The 22,024-nt window shown below is 38.0% G+C and overlaps 1 protein-coding gene across 15 annotated transcripts in view; it reads right to left on the bottom strand.

Moving 5' to 3' along the window:
- The window catches only part of LOC129779662 (RIMS-binding protein 2), a 196,369-nt gene that overhangs the window by 37,107 nt on the left and 137,238 nt on the right, over positions 1 to 22,024 (bottom strand). For 13 of the 15 annotated variants that reach the window (XM_055787258.1, XM_055787255.1, XM_055787254.1 and 10 more), the window contains one exon: positions 14,654 to 14,954. In XM_055787258.1, coding sequence (XP_055643233.1) covers positions 14,654 to 14,954 — 301 coding nt within the window. The remainder of the gene's footprint in view (positions 1 to 14,653; positions 14,955 to 22,024) is intronic. The other 2 variants (XM_055787265.1, XM_055787263.1) reach the window with 2 other exon arrangements.

Here is a 22,024-nt window from a genome sequence, read left to right on the forward strand (position 1 = left end):
GTTTCGGCAAAATGGCCCAAGGTGCTATGAATATTCGACGGCGGTAACTGATTTTTGCTGAATCGTGAAGTTTCGACATTTGTAAAACCAATTATTATTTACAAGTTTTTGAGTTTTGCACAACAAGCACTGCGTTGAAAATGCAAAGTTTCGTTGCAAATAAGCATCATTTGCGGCAAGTTTTGATTTTCTCTTTCCACTGGAATAAAAATGCAGCTCAAGCGCATCGAATGCTTGTGGAAGTTCATGGTGACTCTGCACCATCGGATAGGTTTCGTAGGAAATGGTTTGGACGATTTAAAAGTAGTGATTTTAGTGTTAAAGACAAAAATTGATCAGACACGAGTCGATAATATTCCATCTATTCATATATTCCAACTATTTAGGAAAAAAGCGGATGGGAAATTCTGGTTCACCCACTTTTTAGTTTAGAGCTTGCTCTTTTTCAGAACCAAAATAAGTGTTGAATGGTATTGGATTCATGCTTGGCTTCAAAAGTTGAACGCTTCTTTCGTGATGGTAAATAGTAGTGGCTAGTGATAGCGAATACTTTGAATGGTGTATTAATTCATTTTATTTTTCAAACTTAGCTCTTAATTGATTCTCTACGACAATACGCAAAAGATCGTATGTGAAGTGTAATATGTTCTGTATTTGATGAGATCAAAAGGGTGAAATCCACTATGAACTGTTAAAACCTAGTCAAACGATCAATGTAAACTTCTAAAGGTAACAATTGATCCGTTGAAAGCGAACTATTGCCGAAAAACTTCCAGATTATGCGACCAAACACAAGTCGATAATATTTCATCATGAAACGCTTGGCCTCATGTTGCTATTCGAGTTAAAAACTATATGGAAAATTGCGGGTGGAAAATTCTGGCTCACCCGCCTTATAGCCCCTTCCGACTTCCATTTGTTACATTGCCCTTACCCTTACTTTACCCTTTCAGAGGAGGGAGGTATGTTAAACCATCAAACGAACATTTTTTTGTACCCATAAACCCTCAAATAAATAGAAACCTAAACATGTAACATGTATAGGAGAAGTGTGTAATACGCACCCCTAAGCGAGAATGGATTTATCGTGACCGTGCTCTTAAAATTTAAGGTAACAACTACGTCAGTACGTAGATTAGTTAACCCTCAGTCATCTGTAATCGTTCTGTATTTTAGATACTGAATAACAAAAGTGCTACGAATTTTATTTTGTAAGGCGCCCAAATTCTAAATTTCCAATCAGAAGTACAGGGTTTTCCAACTTTAAATTCCGAAAGTAAATTGAAATGAAACACACTTAGAATTCGAATTTCGATGAAACTTTTATTTCATATTAAAGTTTGGTTTATGCCATTATGTGTGAAATACAACATCATTCAAATGTCCACCTAGGGCTTCCTCGCACATCTTGATCCGGAACAGGTAATTTTCGATGACTTTTCGGCACATATGGGGCGGTATCTCGGTCATAACTTCACGAATGTTGTCTTTCAAATGTTCAAGAGTTTGCGGAGAGTTGGCATAGACACGGTATTTCGCATAACCCCACAAAAAAAAGTCTAGCGGGTTCAAATCGCATGATCTAGACGGCCAATTGGCATCATCAAAACGCGAAATTATGCGTCCCTCAAATTTCGTTCGCAATATGGCCATGTTCGGTCGTGTTGTGTGGCACGTGGCGCCGTCCTGCTGAAACCACATGTCATCCGTATCCATATCTTCAATTTGTGGCAAAAAAAATCGGTTAACATGCGCCATTGCGCTCACCATTCACAGTTACCGTCTCGCCGTCCTCATTTTCAAAGAAATACGGCCCGATGACTCCACCAGACCATAATGCGCACCAAACAGTGACTTTTGGCGGATGCAATGGCCTCTCAACAATCACATGTGGGTTTTCTGAGCCCCATATACCGAAATTTTGGGTGTTCACATAGCCTCAATGTGCCTCATCGCTGAAGAAAATTTGATGCGAAAATTCAGCATTTTGCTGCTGTTGTTCGTTCACCCAATCGACGTATGCCCGACGCATTCCATGGCCACCACGCTCTAATTTTTATACCAGTTGGACTTTATATGGATGTAGGTGCAAAATTCGCCACAATGATGTGTTTGACAAGCCCAATTGCTGAGCACGCCGTGGAATCAAAACATTCGGGTCATCCTCCACACTGGCAGCAACAGCAGCAATATTTTCGGCCGAACGCACATTACGATGATGCACAGGTTTCACAATATCCGCTACGGATCCAGTTTGTTCGAATTTACGCACTACATTAGGGATTGTGTGCTCTGTAGGCCGTCCATGACGACCAAAATCTGTCCGTAATGCTCGAAAAACATTTGCCGGTTTTTCATCATTTTTATAGTATAATTTAACAAAATTAACACGTTGTGCGATGCTAAAACGATCCATATTGTAAAATGTCAGACATTGAACTAACGATATGACGCTATGGTTGGCAGCTATGTCAAACGGTTGTCAGCGCAGGGCTGTATACTTTCGGAAGCCCGAAATGGAAAACCCTGTATAATATGCCCATAAGTTGTTTCTCTCAGAGACTATAAAGCTCAGAAAAACAGCTTGTATTAATGAGAGATTCCATCAATCTGTTTCCTTCATGCCCACCAGCGAAGAGAAGAAACCGTTCCTCCGGTGAGCGTGTTCTCCCAGTATTCGTGTATTAATTCTCCAGTCCGCGCTCTTGTTTTCCTGCATTCTCTGAGCACATGATATAGATGCCAGATGTGAGGACATGTTTTCATTTTGAAGACATTTAATTTTGTGAAAACATACTGAAGTCATTTCAAAGTATGTGAAAACAATTGTTTGTGTGATTTATCGAACATGATTTAGAAATATCGTGATGGTTTAATTATTTTTGTTCATTATGATTACATTTAAAGAAATTTATGCATGCCGTGCAAAGATATTTCAAAAAATCATCCAGCATCCCTCACATACAAGCTATTTCTCTCGTGAGAATGTTTACGGCCGAAAGCGAGCAAATTGCCCCGATCGAGGGTATGCCATACTGCCCGATGGTAAGCTGATGCGGAAAATATCAAATTGAGAAGAAAATGAATCCTTTCTTACTGTTTTCTTCATCTGAGATATTCACTGGGAACTCGACTCAACAAATATGACCCACAGTTATCACCTCTGAATCGGTTTCAAACTACAAAAACCTTATAGAAATGATGTAGAAAATAACATCGAAAATTGCTTCCAAAGAAAATTAAAATTAGGCGAGTCAAATTGCCCGGCAGGCGCGTTTTAGACACATCACCTCTACAAGGTTAAAACCCAGCCCTGTTACAGCTAAAATGTAAATAGCCTAAACAAATAAACGAAAAGGGATTAAAGAATAACTGAATATTTGCTTGCCATGTTTTGTGTCGAAAATATTTGATCAGTACACGTTGATCAAATTTTATCTGTCAATAAGAGTCCTGTGTTGGGGGTCTCCGTAGCCACATTGGTTACGCGTTCGCTTAGTAAGCGATCGATCGTGAGTTCAAAACTCAGGGCCCTCATTGACCATCTTTGTGTTGTTACAGAATAGCTACGTCCATGCAACAATCATCAGCGATGGAGATCGATCCACGGTCGAAATAAGATCGATTCATCCATACAACTGCTCTGCCCTGCAGACACATCGGGCTACTGTTCTATAAATAACTCAACAATGATCAATCAACTGTCTCCGCTGTCCGGTGGTCCAACTGGATAATGGAAGAACAGAAAGAATAACTCTTACGCCTAAATGGCTACTGTGTGAATGTACCATATGTAATGGTATAGAAGGAATACTGGCGAATGGCAACTGTGTAATGTGCTAATTATAGATATGATAACCATGTGACATGTACACGATTTAAATTCGGCTCTGTTACAGCTAAAATGCTAATGAGCCTTAAATAAATAAATGGGATAAAAAAAAAAATAAGAGTCAAATATTTGGCTTCGATCAAACGGTGTATGAGCACTAGGGTGACAATGAATGTATGGGAAAAAATCGACCCTAAAATTTCACAAAAAATATCTCATACAAAATGTTCACCACCTCGAAAGAACACCCTATGCAAAATATCAGCTTAATCGGACTTAAGGGAAGGTGGCGCAAAGCGAGAAAAGTTTGATTTTTTTGAAAATCGAAAAATCACCCAAGGGAAATCGAGATTATCAAAAGAAATTTTCTGATGCCAAATATATTAAAATTGCATGAAACGTCGAGATCTACTTTCGTCTCGATTTTTTTTTGTCAAAAATCGACACTCTGGGTTTTTTTTCGGAATACGAGGCAAACCGTGTGGTTTTGGGTGCCAATAATAATAGTTATCTCGATTTTTCATTCGGAACTTGCTGCCTTTTGCCAGACGTATCTTCGGAAAAGTTTCAGCTTTTCTCTTTTTCCACTAGTTCGCATGCTCGCCTTCGTTCCGTCCCCAACTTGCCCAACTTGCACGTTAAGTTCATCTTGCTCTTCCGCTTTTATACGACCGCCTTTCAATTTTTGTTCGAGGTATACTTCGGCGAACTAAAATTCTTTGCACTACATATTTGTATTATGAAGAAGTGTGGTCTTTCCTTTTTATTTATAGTCCGCCAACACCTAAATACTATTTCCGTTTCGATATGAGCATTTCAGAGAAGAATATACATCAGTGAACTTACTCCTAAACTTCGCACCGGGGGACCTCGTTCATTAAGTGAAATCTTTAAACTGTCCCATAATCAGTCCTCTCCGGATCAGGGATATTCAGCATATTTGCAACATACTAAAAGTATTTTATTTATACTCATATACAGGTACAAATCGATGTCAAAACCAAAGGAAATGCTATTATTTGTTTAGTATGGTTGAATATTAAAATCAACCTTTCACTAGCACTTTCATATACGACGATCATCCATTTCTTGTCGAGATATTTGTTCTCGTTTCGAGCTAAAAAACGCTCGAACACAATGTTACGTAATGCCGAACTTTGCTCGAAATTCTACTGCTGCCTTATTTGCTACACTCGCTTCGAGATCCATAATGGTCAACATGATCGAAACGAACACAAATAACTCGTTTCGAAATGCTGAATGCCACCCCTTTAATTTTCCTGCTGTACTTCAACGACGTCAACTTGATTCTAGGATGTAAGAAGCTTTCTTACGCGGATGACTTCAAACTTTTTGTGTGCGTGGAAAACTACGAAGATGTCGTATTTCTTCAGAACAGCTGACAACACCGGTAGGTGTAAAACCAATAGTATGTCGCTCAACGCTTCAAAGTGCTCTGGCATTTCCTACTCTCGGGAACGATCAACGATAAATACGAATTGAGTCCGTCCAACGCAAATTTGTACGCTTCACCTCGATTACCATGGAATGACCCCCAGAACCTCCCTAGTTACAAGGATCATTGCAAGCTTATGGAATTGAATCTGCTTAGCGAAGAGCGAAATACAGCAGACATTCTGTTTGTTTTCGATCTCATCCAAGTGAATATAGTTTGCCCAGAATTACTTCAACAGATCAACTCTAACACCAGAACAAGAAATTGACACAATCACGATTTTCTTCGCCTTTCTGCAGTGCAGTTTCAATTATGCTTATCATGAACACATTGCAAACCCCTTGTGGCTCGTGTAAATATTCAATCAACATATCAAACTCACCGACTTTAATGTTACGAGGGAGATAACTAAAAGTCACCTTAAGATAGTTCTTAGAGTTTGGGTTATTAGGGTTCTTATTCAACATGTTGATCGTTGTGAATAAAATTAAAAAAAAACACAGAGCCTGAAATTTCTAAATCCGTCCACTAGGAGCACTGTAGTGAAATTTGAATTTGTGTTTGTAGATAAGTTTGCTCAAAAAACTATGATTTGGTAAGGTGAGGGATAGAGTTTTTGTGTCGAATAGGACTATGAATTCGTAATTTTACAAAACGAAGTACTACAAAACAGCGGATTTTACTCTTCAAGTTCCATGATGATCCAGGTGACGTTTTGACCAGATTAAGTTAACTGAAATTACAGTAAGGACATGCTTCGATAACACGAAAAATCGATCCTTTCTCTAGTTCTGCCCAATAGAGACAGAGTCCTGAACAATAGTAATATGTAGGTTGAAACATTAGTCAGATACAAAAAAAATATGGAAGCGGAGGCGAAAACCGTGACAGCAAGTGGGGTGGGCTATCCCTTAATTCATGAAAGGTTTCCGATGCAATTCATGAACGAAATCGACGTATGAATCTATCCCTTTTCTAAATGATCCAAGCTTTAATCACCTGTCAATTAATTTTTGAAATTGAAACACTCGAGATGCTGAATGTCGAAGTCGCAGAATCACTTATAATTTTCAGTATTTGTTCACATTTTCCACTCTTGATAAGTTTTTAATAATATAGAGTGGTTTAAATATCCTAGAACAATACGATGGAGTAGTACTCATCAACATAAATATGAAATCCAAAATAGTAAATTATTTTAATCGATCGTTGTCCGCATTACCCATGCCTTCCCTATGTAATTATTCCAATCGCTCACAGCTTATTGCATGAAGCTTGGAAAGCTGCTATGCGTCATACCGTCGAATAGTGATTCACTTGTACTCATACCAAAGCTTCCACCTCTCTTACGAGCCACACTACATCGAAGGAATGATTTTAAATGTATAGAAAGAGAGCAACAAGTTACGATACCTTCTGGCCTTCTAAAATTGGTTCGGTGGAACTTATATTACCTAAACACACCACAAACGGAAATAAAGCGAGAAACTGAACGCGGAACCCACTTGTGCGAATTATTTGATTCACTCTCATCACACTTAATTTCACTAAATGGATGTGCGACAAGCTTTCTAATTGTATGATAATACCTTACGTTGTGTTAGCATATTACGCGTGCATACCAATACTTGCGAATTAGCGAACAGTGAGTAAACGCAGCTTGAGACACGATGGTAAAATTATACGGACAACATTGTATTTTGTACAACCGGCTTGTAAATAAAAAAAAACTATAAAAAGTTAGATTAGTAGCGATTTTTTTTATCTACATCTGCATCCTCAAATATGAAAACGAACAGCCATAGCTACGTTCCTATTCATGACAATATTTTAGTGTTCGCTAAAGTTGTTCGAGAGTCTGTTAACTTTATAGGAAAAATAACATATCAAATATAGGTACTTTCAAAAAAAGTTTCTCAAGGATTGTATTTAGTGTTCACAAAAAATCATATTCCCCCCAAACGCACCCTTAGTTATATTTCTAAATGTTTTTTATGTTATTTTTCCTAGGAAATAAATGACTTTCAAACAATTCCGTTGAACACTTTTAAATGAAAATTTTCATTCAGAAAGCTGGATATTGAGTTGAGATTTTTCGAAAAAAGGTCAATGATTTTGGATACGCTCTTATGACATTTCAATCGCAGTTCAAATTGATCTTTCGATAATAAAAATTGCAAGTTGGGGTGACTGCCATCTAATGTACATGGTTAACAAAAATTGGAGAGGATGGAGTTGAAAAACGTCTGTTTTTAGACCAATTCGGCTTGGGATCCTTTTGCTCATAGAGTTCGATTTCTTTTTTTTTTCGCGATTGCTGGGGTGAATTGGTTTTAACTTATGGAAACGTTTAGAGGGCTTGAGAATTCTGGTACATTTGTACTCTGCTAAAATGATGACTACTTCGCAAGGAAAAATGGATTTTATTTATTATACCAACCATTCGAGTTTCATTTATTATGCCAGGAATTTATGGAACCGAAGGCATAACAGTTGGATGGGTTGTCAATGATGTCAATGATGTATGTACTAGCAAAGAACCGCGTCATATAGTGATATAACCTCCCAAACAGAAATACAAAATCACTCTTCCCTAATTTGATTATAAAGATTATAGAATTATAAAGCTGATGCATCGTACTTACAAAGGTTAGAAATTGCTATAAACTAGCTCAGTACAGAATTCCAAAATCAAAATTGGAAAGTGTGAATAAGGGCACCCTTTGAGGATGCTTTTCAAATCTCATTTCTGTAATGCATGAAACTATTTCGAATTGAAGCACCGTGAAACTTCGTAAAATATCACTTCCGATGGAGGTTGTGATTCACAATAAATTGACTATACACATTATGTATGAAAGTCAATTATGAATACAAAATAGACCAACAGACATGATCTTCATTGCATCTGTTGACAAGCGGTATTCGACAACGAACAGCGTGTGGGTGTTTTCGCCATTAAAATGCAGGATAGAACAGTGGGGGTGATCATAGGTGAGTGTTCAGAAATACCATTGAGAGCAGAGATCACGACAAAACAATGAACATAAATTTACATTTGTTGCGCAAAATACTGTTTAAATTGCAAAAGTTGTGAAGAAAAACAAAACATATACGTAAGAATGAAGACAACATTAGAGAGAGAGAGGCAAATTGATACGGATACTGCACAATATTGACGCTCAACAAGATACTCAATAGAACGGGAAGCCAATTGTTACGTGAGAAGAAAGACGATAGAGGGAGAGGTACTTTTTTTTGACAACCTAAAAGATACGCCATACAGAAGAAGGTTTGGTCGATAGGTTCGGTAAGCTTCGTTGGAGTCTAACCTGTTGCTGCTGTGGCGGAGGGCCGCTACGGCGACGCACACTTCCGCCACCGCTGCTAGCGCCATCTTGGTATTCACTGTCATCACTAACATAGGTAACATCTGCTGCTGCCTCTTTAGTGATTTCAATCGCCGGTATACCACAAATTGAGAAGAAAATGAATCCTTTCTTACTATTTTCTTCATCTGAGAAATTCACTGGGAACTCGACTCAACAAATATGACCCACAGTTATCACCTCTGAATCGGTTTCAAACTACAAAAACCTTATAGAAATGATGTAGAAAATAACATCGAAAATTGCTTCCAAAGAAAATTAAAATTAGGCGAGTCAAATTGCCCGGCAGGCGCGTTTTAGACACATCACCTCTACAAGGTTAAAACCCAGTCCTGTTACAGCTAAAATGTATATAGCCTAAACAAATAAACGAAAAGGGATTAAAGAATAACTGAATATTTGCTTGCCATGTTTTGTGTCGAAAATATTTGATCAGTACACGTTGATCAAATTTTATCTGTCAATAAGAGTCCTGTGTTGGGGGTCTCCGTAGCCACATTGGTTACGCGTTCGCTTAGTAAGCGATCGATCGTGAGTTCAAAACTCAGGGCCCTCATTGACCATCTTTGTGTTGTTACAGAATAGCTACGTCCATGCAACAATCATCAGCGATGGAGATCGATCCACGGTCGAAATAAGATCGATTCATCCATACAACTGCTCTGCCCTGCAGACACATCGGGCTACTGTTCTATAAATAACTCAACAATGATCAATCAACTGTCTCCGCTGTCCGGTGGTCCAACTGGATAATGGAAGAACAGAAAGAATAACTCTTACGCCTAAATGGCTACTGTGTGAATGTACCATATGTAATGGTATAGAAGGAATACTGGCGAATGGCAACTGTGTAATGTGCTAATTATAGATATGATAACCATGTGACATGTACACGATTTAAATTCGGCTCTGTTACAGCTAAAATGCTAATGAGCCTTAAATAAATAAATGGGATAAAAAAAAAATAAGAGTCAAATATTTGGCTTCGATCAAACGGTGTATGAGCACTAGGGTGACAATGAATGTATGGGAAAAAATCGACCCTAAAATTTCACAAAAAATATCTCATACAAAATGTTCACCACCTCGAAAGAACACCCTATGCAAAATATCAGCTTAATCGGACTTAAGGGAAGGTGGCGCAAAGCGAGAAAAGTTTGATTTTTTTGAAAATCGAAAAATCACCCAAGGGAAATCGAGATTATCAAAAGAAATTTTCTGATGCCAAATATATTAAAATTGCATGAAACGTCGAGATCTACTTTCGTCTCGATTTTTTTTTGTCAAAAATCGACACTCTGGGTTTTTTTTCGGAATACGAGGCAAACCGTGTGGTTTTGGGTGCCAATAATAATAGTTATCTCGATTTTTCATTCGGAACTTGCTGCCTTTTGCCAGACGTATCTTCGGAAAAGTTTCAGCTTTTCTCTTTTTCCACTAGTTCGCATGCTCGCCTTCGTTCCGTCCCCAACTTGCCCAACTTGCACGTTAAGTTCATCTTGCTCTTCCGCTTTTATACGACCGCCTTTCAATTTTTGTTCGAGGTATACTTCGGCGAACTAAAATTCTTTGCACTACATATTTGTATTATGAAGAAGTGTGGTCTTTCCTTTTTATTTATAGTCCCAACACCTAAATACTATTTCCGTTTCGATATGAGCATTTCAGAGAAGAATATACATCAGTGAACTTACTCCTAAACTTCGCACCGGGGGACCTCGTTCATTAAGTGAAATCTTTAAACTGTCCCATAATCAGTCCTCTCCGGATCAGGGATATTCAGCATATTTGCAACATACTAAAAGTATTTTATTTATACTCATATACAGGTACAAATCGATGTCAAAACCAAAGGAAATGCTATTATTTGTTTAGTATGGTTGAATATTAAAATCAACCTTTCACTAGCACTTTCATATACGACGATCATCCATTTCTTGTCGAGATATTTGTTCTCGTTTCGAGCTAAAAAACGCTCGAACACAATGTTACGTAATGCCGAACTTTGCTCGAAATTCTACTGCTGCCTTATTTGCTACACTCGCTTCGAGATCCATAATGGTCAACATGGTCGAAACGAACACAAATAACTCGTTTCGAAATGCTGAATGCCACCCCTTTAATTTTCCTGCTGTACTTCAACGACGTCAACTTGATTCTAGGATGTAAGAAGCTTTCTTACGCGGATGACTTCAAACTTTTTGTGTGCGTGGAAAACTACGAAGATGTCGTATTTCTTCAGAACAGCTGACAACACCGGTAGGTGTAAAACCAATAGTATGTCGCTCAACGCTTCAAAGTGCTCTGGCATTTCCTACTCTCGGGAACGATCAACGATAAATACGAATTGAGTCCGTCCAACGCAAATTTGTACGCTTCTCCTCGATTACCATGGAATGACCCCCAGAACCTCCCTAGTTACAAGGATCATTGCAAGCTTATGGAATTGAATCTGCTTAGCGAAGAGCGAAATACAGCAGACATTCTGTTTGTTTTCGATCTCATCCAAGTGAATATAGTTTGCCCAGAATTACTTCAACAGATCAACTCTAACACCAGAACAAGAAATTGACACAATCACGATTTTCTTCGACTTTCTGCAGTGCAGTTTCAATTATGCTTATCATGAACACATTGCAAACCCCTTGTGGCTCGTGTAAATATTCAATCAACATATCAAACTCACCGACTTTAATGTTACGAGGGAGATAACTAAAAGTCACCTTAAGATAGTTCTTAGAGTTTGGGTTATTAGGGTTCTTATTCAACATGTTGATCGTTGTGAATAAAATTAAAAAAAAAACACAGAGCCTGAAATTTCTAAATCCGTCCCCTAGGAGCACTGTAGTGAAATTTGAATTTGTGTTTGCAGATAAGTTTGCTCAAAAAACTATGATTTGGTAAGGTGAGGGATAGAGTTTTTGTGTCGAATAGGACTATGAATTCGTAATTTTACAAAACGAAGTACTACAAAACAGCGGATTTTACTCTTCAAGTTCCATGATGATCCAGGTGACGTTTTGACCAGATTAAGTTAACTGAAATTACAGTAAGGACATGCTTCGATAACACGAAAAATCGATCCTTTCTCTAGTTCTGCCCAATAGAGACAGAGTCCTGAACAATAGTAATATGTAGGTTGAAACATTAGTCAGATACAAAAAAATATGGAAGCGGAGGCGAAAACCGTGACAGCAAGTGGGGTGGGCTATCCCTTAATTCATGAAAGGTTTCCGATGCAATTCATGAACGAAATCGACGTATGAATCTATCCCTTTTCTAAATGATCCAAGCTTTAATCACCTGTCAATTAATTTTTGAAATTGAAACACTCGAGATGCTGAATGTCGAAGTCGCAGAATCACTTATAATTTTCAGTATTTGTTCACATTTTCCACTCTTGATAAGTTTTTAATAATATAGAGTGGTTTAAATATCCTAGAACAATACGATGGAGTAGTACTCATCAACATAAATATGAAATCCAAAATAGTAAATTATTTTAATCGATCGTTGTCCGCATTACCCATGCCTTCCCTATGTAATTATTCCAATCGCTCACAGCTTATTGCATGAAGCTTGGAAAGCTGCTATGCGTCATACCGTCGAATAGTGATTCACTTGTACTCATACCAAAGCTTCCACCTCTCTTACCAGCCACACTACATCGAAGGAATGATTTTAAATGTATAGAAAGAGAGCAACAAGTTACGATACCTTCTGGCCTTCTAAAATTGGTTCGGTGGAACTTATATTACCTAAACACACCACAAACGGAAATAAAGCGAGAAACTGAACGCGGAACCCACTTGTGCGAATTATTTGATTCACTCTCAACACTCTTAATTTCACTAAATGGATGTGCGACAAGCTTTCTAATTGTATGATAATACCTTACGTTGTGTTAGCATATTACGCGTGCATACCAATACTTGCGAATTAGCGAACAGTGAGTAAACGCAGCTTGAGACACGATGGTAAAATTATACGGACAACATTGTATTTTGTACAACCGGCTTGTAAATAAAAAAAAACTATAAAAAGTTAGATTAGTAGCGATTTTTTTTATCTACATCTGCATCCTCAAATATGAAAACGAACAGCCATAGCTACGTTCCTATTCATGACAATATTTTAGTGTTCGCTAAAGTTGTTCGAGAGTCTGTTAACTTTATAGGAAAAATAACATATCAAATATAGGTACTTTCAAAAAAAGTTTCTCAAGGATTGTATTTAGTGTTCACAAAAAATCATATTCCCCCCAAACGCACCCTTAGTTATATTTCTAAATGTTTTTTATGTTATTTTTCCTAGGAAATAAATGACTTTCAAACAATTCCGTTGAACACTTTTAAATGAAAATTTTCATTCAGAAAGCTGGATATTGAGTTGAGATTTTTCGAAAAAAGGTCAATGATTTTGGATACGCTCTTATGACATTTCAATCGCAGTTCAAATTGATCTTTCGATAATAAAAATTGCAAGTTGGGGTGACTGCCATCTAATGTACATGGTTAACAAAAATTGGAGAGGATGGAGTTGAAAAACGTCTGTTTTTAGACCAATTCGGCTTGGGATCCTTTTGCTCATAGAGTTCGATTTCTTTTTTTTTTCGCGATTGCTGGGTGAATTGGTTTTAACTTATGGAAACGTTTAGAGGGCTTGAGAATTCTGGTACATTTGTACTCTGCTAAAATGATGACTACTTCGCAAGGAAAAATGGATTTTATTTATTATACCAACCATTCGAGTTTCTCTTATTATGCCAGGAATTTATGGAACCGAAGGCATAACAGTTGGATGGGTTGTCAATGATGTCAATGATGTATGTACTAGCAAAGAACCGCGTCATATAGTGATATAACCTCTCAAACAGAAATACAAAATCACTCTTCCCTAATTTGATTATAAAGATTATAGAATTATAAAGCTGATGCATCGTACTTACAAAGGTTAGAAATTGCTATAAACTTAGCTCAGTACAGAATTCCAAAATCAAAATTGGAAAGTGTGAATAAGGGCACCCTTTGAGGATGCTTTTCAAATCACATTTCTGTAATGCATGAAACTATTTCGAATTGAAGCACCGTGAAACTTCGTAAAATATCACTTCCGATGGAGGTTGTGATTCACAATAAATTGACTATACACATTATGTATGAAAGTCAATTATGAATACAAAATAGACCAACAGACATGATCTTCATTGTATCTGTTGACAAGCGGTATTCGACAACGAACAGCGTGTGGGTGTTTTCGCCATTAAAATGCAGGATAGAACAGTGGGGGTGAACATAGGTGAGTGTTCAGAAATACCATTGAGAGCAGAGATCACGACAAAACAATGAACATAAATTTACATTTGTTGCGCAAAATACTGTTTAAATTGCAAAAGTTGTGAAGAAAAACAAAGCATATACGTAAGAATGAAGACAACATTAGAGAGAGAGAGGCAAATTGATACGGATACTGCACAATATTGACGCTCAACAAGATACTCAATAGAACGGGAAGCCAATTGTTACGTGAGAAGAAAGACGATAGAGGGAGAGGTACTTTTTTTTGACAACCTAAAAGATACGCCATACAGAAGAAGGTTTGGTCGATAGGTTCGGTAAGCTTCGTTGGAGTCTAACCTGTTGCTGCTGTGGCGGAGGGCCGCTACGGCGACGCACACTTCCGCCACCGCTGCTAGCGCCATCTTGGTATTCACTGTCATCACTAACATAGGTAACATCTGCTGCTGCCTCTTTAGTGATTTCAATCGCCGGTATACCACTGCTATTGGAATCGCGCTGTGAACGTTCCTGATCCCGTAAAAAGGTATGGTTTCATATGAATGAACGATCAAATCAATACACGTACAGCGAACATCGCATTATAGTTTTCCCCACGGCAAGGATTGTCGCCGAATGGAAAAGTACCAAATTAATAATAGTAATATCTACTGTTTGAGGAGAAAAATACGATAATTACCTGCTGATGCATCGATCCTGGGTAAATCTCCTTATCACTGAGGTTCTCATCGTGGTCGATAACTTGGTTCGGATTCATTGGCTGCATCTGGTTGTTCATCATCGTTTGGTTGTTCATCATCTGCTGATTGTTCATCATTCGCTGGTTGCGCAAGTGGCCTGGTTGAGGTTGGATTGCCCCGCCCGGATTTCGATTCCTAGCGGCAGCACGCACTTGGTCTTGGTTGTGTTGCGATTGTTGTTGTTGTGATGATGATGAATAGTTTAGTCCATTTTCAGTATTTGGTTCTGGGTATCCAAAGCCAATAATTTCGAAATTCGCAAAGAGCGCAAAACAGGGTGACAGCACGGAATTTTGATGATGTGGTGATGATCGTTCGATGAATGAGGATTGTTGGGTGATTTTTGGGAGTTTTGTTGTATTGTTTATTTTAGTGTTTTTTTTTTCATGTAGGCGAATAACGGAAGAGAATTTCGATGGGTTAAAAAAAGAGAAAAAACGGGAAAACTGTAAATTTAAACTGTTCCATTTGATTATAATCCTAGCAGTATCTCGAAGACTATTGTAATATTTGAGGCATTTTTCACTGGCAGTGATAGTTAATATTTGTGTGTGGGTGGCATTACTCTGTGTACTCTCAGAACTTTTGTACATGTTTTTATAGGTTTAGGTATTAAAATTTATCAGAAAGAGTCCTGTAGTTATTTCAAAAAGATTTTAGTATAAATATATACATATGTGCAAATATATTGCAATATTATACAATATTTGACTTAATTCTATCCTAGTGCAGTTTGTAATTCCTATTGTAATTCAGGACAGGAAGCCATGATTATTATATATCTACTATTTGATGGGCATTTTTAAAGCAAAAAGATAATCGTTTCTAATGAATCTAATATTTAGCACCAAGTATAATAATACACAGTAGGTTGACAAAAAGGTCGCGATAGGCCAAACTTGACCAATGATCAAACATTCATAATTTTGAGGAAAAATAGACTTATTCATTTGCCACCGATTACGTTTAATTGGGAGACTTAACAACTTTTTTTAACCTATATCTGATTTCAACGAGTTTAATGCAGCTGGAAAATCAGGAATCGTTGAGATACAACCATAATATATCCATTTGGGTTGAACCAGAGCCGTAAAATTCAAGTGATGCAATTTATTAGTACGGAGTGGGCCTACCATGGGCCCTAAGAATAACCTGAGTCTTTCTTCTACTCCTCTGGAGTTAACGGGGAGAAATGCATACAAGTTGCTTCACGCTCATGAATGCGCTGTACGGACTTAATTCCGATCGATCCTGAATGTGTCTATAACATTCTGTCTCAGGTCCTCTTTCGCCGTCTCCTCCGTTGAACAGCATTTGCTATTGACAGACACGTTCCTAAGAAAAATAGACTGTGGCAGACCATTGAAATTCGACGACTCAAAACTGCCAAGAGGGGTACACTCAGGAGATATTAAAAGAACCGTCTCCCATCTTTCAAGCAACGGAACGGAAATTTAGAAGAGATCCTAAAACATTTTGAAAATACATAAGTTTCAAGGCCTCAGAAATCACGGAAAAATAAAGTTAGAACAAAAAACAAGGTGATTTTCGTAATCTACGTTTTATTTTCTATTTTTCTACATAACGGCGGTCAACGATTCGATAACACTGAATAAATTCGTGACGCAGTTACATCGTACTTCAAAAAGTTGGACACTACGCACACTCGGAATAGAAGAACTCGTGGCACGCTATGAAAAATGCCTCGAACGTTACGGCGATTATGTAGAAAAATAGAAACTTAAATGTAGATTACGAAAATCACGTCACGTCAGATGTTCAAGGGATTTGGAACCTTTTCTCAGCGAAGTACTCAAGCGTTTTGTTGAATCAGAGTCTTTCTTGAGATCAACTCTCAATGGCTCCTTTGATAATATTTATCTACTATAGCGATGTGGCTCTTTGCTTTCCTCCGCAGACGATATGGAGCTGTTTTCCTACGTGAAGTCTAAGGTTGACGCATTGTATCTCCAGCGACAATTGGCGATTTCTCAGATATGGTGCGTGGACAATCGTATGATACTCCATCCAAATGAATACTCAAAGATCACTTTTTCTAAAAGAAATCACCCAATTCATTTCGGCTATCATCTTGATGGTATTCCGCTAACCGAAGTCGACTGTGTCAAGGATCTGGGTGTTTATTTGGATTTCAAGCTCAACTTCATAGCTCATTTCAACCATGCCGTCGGGAAAGCTCTCGCAGCCTGGGTTCATTATGCGAATTGCGAGAGATTTCACCGATGTCTATCGCTTGAAATCTCTGTTCAGTGCTTTAGTTCGCTCTACGCTAGATTACTGTTCTGCGATTTGGAATCCGTATTTCCTGAATTATGTCAACAGAACAAAAGCCGTGCAGATTTGGTTTATTCGGTTCGCTTTACGGCGTTTACCTTGAAACAACCAACCAGCTAATCAGTCATAAAACGTTACACGCGCGGATAGATCTCATCCGCGCCTAATTGATGTATGACGTCTTGCGGCTGGGAACAGAATGTCTACAGATTCTTGAATACAACAATTTTCATGTTCACTTTCGAGCACTAGAAACCGCGTCTTCCTTCAAGTACAGGCAAACCTGTTTTTGTGCGGTCCCTTTTCGCGTGATTCCTCGTTTGTGCGACTCTTTTTGTGCGATTTTATTATGACATCGGGTCTTGAATCACACAAATTAATCGCACAAATAATAATATCGCACCGAAACAGTCACACAAAAGGCAAGCGCACAAAAACAGGTTTTCCTGTACCTTTCCGCTGTAATAGCTATGGATGCAACTCAACCGTTCAAGACCTACAGCGGCTGTTCAACAAAGTAGCTTCGGGCTTCGACTACCATATTTTACGAAGTTCCATTGCAGTTTCATTGCAGTGATAAAGAATTTGAATTAAGATCATTGAAACAGTCTAGTGTCTGTTGATATACCAGATAAACAGAAAACTAAACGAAAGCGAAATGGCAACAAACTTTGAAATATGCGCGGAAGAAAACCGAATACTAGTGTTTGACCGCAAGAATGCAAGGAGAAATTCAAATACGCATTAAGTACGCACGAACTTTTAACTAATTAGCCGCCGCATGATATTAGCCATCTACAAGACGATGCATTTACCGTCAGTCTTCAACGGCCACGAAATCTGAACTATGCTCGAGAAGACATCAGCGGTGAAATGCAGATGGAAGATGAGACGTGGAGAAAGCCATAAACGTGAACCGTGAACAGGTGATTACGGTGGGCTATGCATTCTGTGAGCGTGTCTGACGATAACCCATTGAAAACGATTCTCATTGAGGAACCGACAAGAATGAGATGAACAGGGGTTCAGCGAGTAAGATGGATCGTTCAGGTGGAAGGCGACTTGCGGACCCTTCGCAAATACCTTAGCAGGCGAGCTGTGGCCACTAAGTCGAATGAATTGTTTCCGCACAATGTTGAAATGTTGATCCACAGTATCCGACATTGAAAACGTTTCCTTGGTATAGTCATCCCAAGGCGCCGTTTGAATCGATTTTCTCAGAAATTTTGTGCCGTTCTCTAGAAAAATGTGAAGAAAACCTGTCTAAATAATACGAGGTCCGTTGAAAAGTATCGCGAATTTTGAGTTTCCACGAGTTACATATATTTAATTGTCGATTTTTTTGTCGTTATGTTGGTACTCATGTTTATCACTTATTCTGACAAGTTCGACCAAAAACAGCATCTTATCAACATTGCTAAGTAGCTGTTGGACTCTGTCCACGACGATCCTAATATGCTCCAGAACAGGTGCAAGCACAGTGGATTCTAAAAAAGCAGTATTAAATGTGGCCAGAAAGTTGAATCTTTCCAAGTCTTTCGTTCAGAGAGTCAAGGACCGGGAGGGGCTACATATGTACAAAGTGCAGAAAGTTTCAAATCGTGACGAACGGCAAAATACGGTGGGAAAGTCACGGGCCCGGAAACTGTACACCCAGATGCTGTTATTGTCTCGTCATGGATGATGAGACTTACGTCAAGACGGACTTCCGGTAGTTTCCTGGGCTACTGATCTTCTCCGCATAGCACAAGTTTGATGTTCCGGAGGAAGTAAGGAACCAGAAACATTCGAAGTTTGCCAAGAAATACATGATTTGGCAAGCGATCTGCTGATGTGGCAAACGGAGTGCGCCGTTCATGATCACTGCGACTGTAAACAGGCAGATCTACCTCAAGGAGTGTATACAGAAGCGTCTGCAACACGAGGGCCTTACGATCTTCTGGTTTCGGATCTAGATTCGTGCCACATTTCAAAGGATGTTCTGGAGTGGTACGAAGCCAACGGTGACACTTTCGCAATCAAGGACTTAACCATACCTCCATTCCCCTACCCGCCCACGGAACCAAGGCACACAAAAAATACTGGGTTATTATGAAGCTGGCACTACGGAATCAGGTCAAATCTGATGAAGACATGAAGAAAAGTGGGTTTCCGTACGGAAGCAGCTGCAGCATGTTGTACAAAACCTTATGAGTGGAGTTAGGCGTAAGATGTGAGTATACGGTTATATTATTGAATTTGCATGAAATAAATATGCCACAAGCTTACTAATGGGTTATATTTTATTGTCTTTTTTTTTTTTGAAAAGAATCGGTTCAGTCAGACCGGACTAGGTAACAAAATAAGAAAAAATGAGTTAATGGTAGCAAACAATCGATAATTCCTCAAACTACATTCTACTTTTATCAGATCACATTTATGTTGCAAACATCCAGGTTTATGGTATAAATTTATTTTAACTGATCAACAAAAACTGTATGCAGTCAGAGTGGACCAAGTGCATACGATCTAGCAACTAGAGAGAAGCTACGTTTTTCTGATAACCAGAAGATGCAAGGTATTTCAAATGAAATATTGATGATGATGGGCCACCTCATTCCCCTACAAAGGTTTGAGTAGGCCGATTTATCTTATAGATAATATTTATAAACCAATATTATAAAAAAAACAAAGCGAACTGGCTCTGTTGCAGACATAAATATCAATTAAGCACAAGTTTGATGTTCCATTAAAAATAGGCATAAACTGCATAAACTACATTAAAAATAGGCATAAACTGCATTAAAAATAGGCATAAACAAACAAAGTCATAGATTCAACTTCAGGCACAAAGTTTTTTTCCAAGGCATGCCAAGAAAATTTCCAACCCGGGAAGATCCTTGGCAATTGATATAATCTATATAATATTGAATTTCTCCGCATCAGAAGATTCTTCCCTTCGTCCTTTAATCCTTTGGGGCAAGGTGGTATTAAAAATGTCCCACCGTTATTACGCATCAAAAAGCATCATCATTTTTTGACCCACCTAGAAATATTAGAATAGCTGCGTGCTCATAATTTTGTTTTTGGAACCTTCTTACTTGAAGTAGTTGGGAATACCATTAGCGAATGTTTGAAATATATTCGATTGCGTTGGGAAGGTTTATCATCATATCAAAACACACCAATTTTTTTCAATGATATAAAATTTCTGTGCAACATGGGTATTTTTATTTTCTAAAATTCTGTGCCTCAAATGGTTCATTAACACGGAAGAATAATTCGTATCGAAGCACAATGTATATGCTTTTCAGATTTATAGTTATTGGAAAGTTGATCGAATTGTACTTGAAAATACATACTGATGCTGTTTCAAGCCATAGAACCAGTTTGTTTTGTTGTATAGGTTTAGGTTTAGTTAGAAACTGTACAGTTTAAAATACACACGTACTGATATGATATGATTTCATCATCAAATTGTTTAGTCAGATTGTTCAACGGGATATCCAGAGATTGATAGTGTTTCACACATCAGCTAATGATCCCCCTGCATACTCAAAATGTTTCGCTTTCAGTTTCGTGTCCATTGTTTTTATCCAAAATCCGTAATGATCATGAGAAAGTATTAAACCTGATAACTTTCGAGCAAGAGGAGTCATCCGACTTTCAACCCCCATGAAAACACCGCGTTCTGGAGCGTTTGTAGCAACGAATATTGCATCAGGATTCAATTGATTAAAATGATGAATCACATTATCTGGACCACCATCAGAGTAATTGTGATTACTGGCTTGATTATTCCCTAATACCTAATACCTAATAATTTTTTATACCATTGTATCGAATTGTTTTAGTACGAGCAATGTACTCCCTTCCTCCCTTCATGTGTTACGTAATTTGTGCACGATGCCTTACATGATCTTGATAAAGAGTAACTAAGAGCTGTAGAAGAACAATTGGGAAGAATGATTTTTTTTATTTTTTATCCCATTTATTTATTTAAGGCTCATTAGCATTTTTTTTTTCATTGCTATACTTGTAGAGTAAGATTTTTTATCTTGTAAATTTCTACAATCGGTGTCTATGTTGTTCTAACCACATTATTTCAAATAAAAAAAATTAAAAAAAACTCTTAACTGATTACAATTAAATATACATATAACCAATTAAACAACTAAATATATCATATATGCCCGTTCCATTCTGCCTAATTCCTTCTGCCTATCCATTCCATACATTCACGATAGAATTTTGCAGCTGATTGTATGGTTTTAATGTAGGTTGGAAGCTGATTCCACAAAGTAATTGCACGAACGAAGAAGGTACTACTGTAGTGAGTGGAGTTATGTTACGGTACGATGTAGTGTCTTACTCGAGAGCTTCTGAATGGTTGCAACTTTTCAGAGAGGTAGTTTGGACCTTGATGGATAATTTTGAATAAGGTAACACAACTTCTAACTTTAATGAAATCAAAAAATGAACAGCCCAGAAGCTGCTGTTGTAGGTGGCTTACACTGTCATATAAGTTAAAAACCCAACGCACGCAATGATTCAAGGCAACTCTTAAACGATTTAGAGCACTAGCAGAGGCATTCAAAATCAACTCTAATCCGTAAAAAAAGTGTGGCCTCAAAAGTGAACTGAAAAGCTTCACGTTTGTTGAAATGGATAACATACGAGCCGTAAGCCTTAAATGTCTCAATCCGGCATAGATTTTCGCGCATTGGGAGTTAACTTGGGAATCCCATTCTAAATCACGCTGAAAAATTATACCGAGATTAGAAACTTTATTAACATATTCAATAATATCATTATTAATTACTAGGCTTGGTAATTCAATACGTAAATGCCGTCTGGAAATGAACATGGCTTTCGTTTTGGATGAATTTATTGGAAGAAGATTCCTTAATGACCATAGTGAAACATTTCTCAAATCATTGTTGATTGAACAGATCATTTCGTCGACAGATGCATCAATTGAGCAATGATATAATTGAACATCATCTGCAAACATGTGAATCCTGCAGGTTTGTAGC

This window comes from Toxorhynchites rutilus, chromosome 3 (genome assembly GCF_029784135.1).
Source record: "Toxorhynchites rutilus septentrionalis strain SRP chromosome 3, ASM2978413v1, whole genome shotgun sequence".
NCBI lineage: Eukaryota > Metazoa > Arthropoda > Insecta > Diptera > Culicidae > Toxorhynchites > Toxorhynchites rutilus.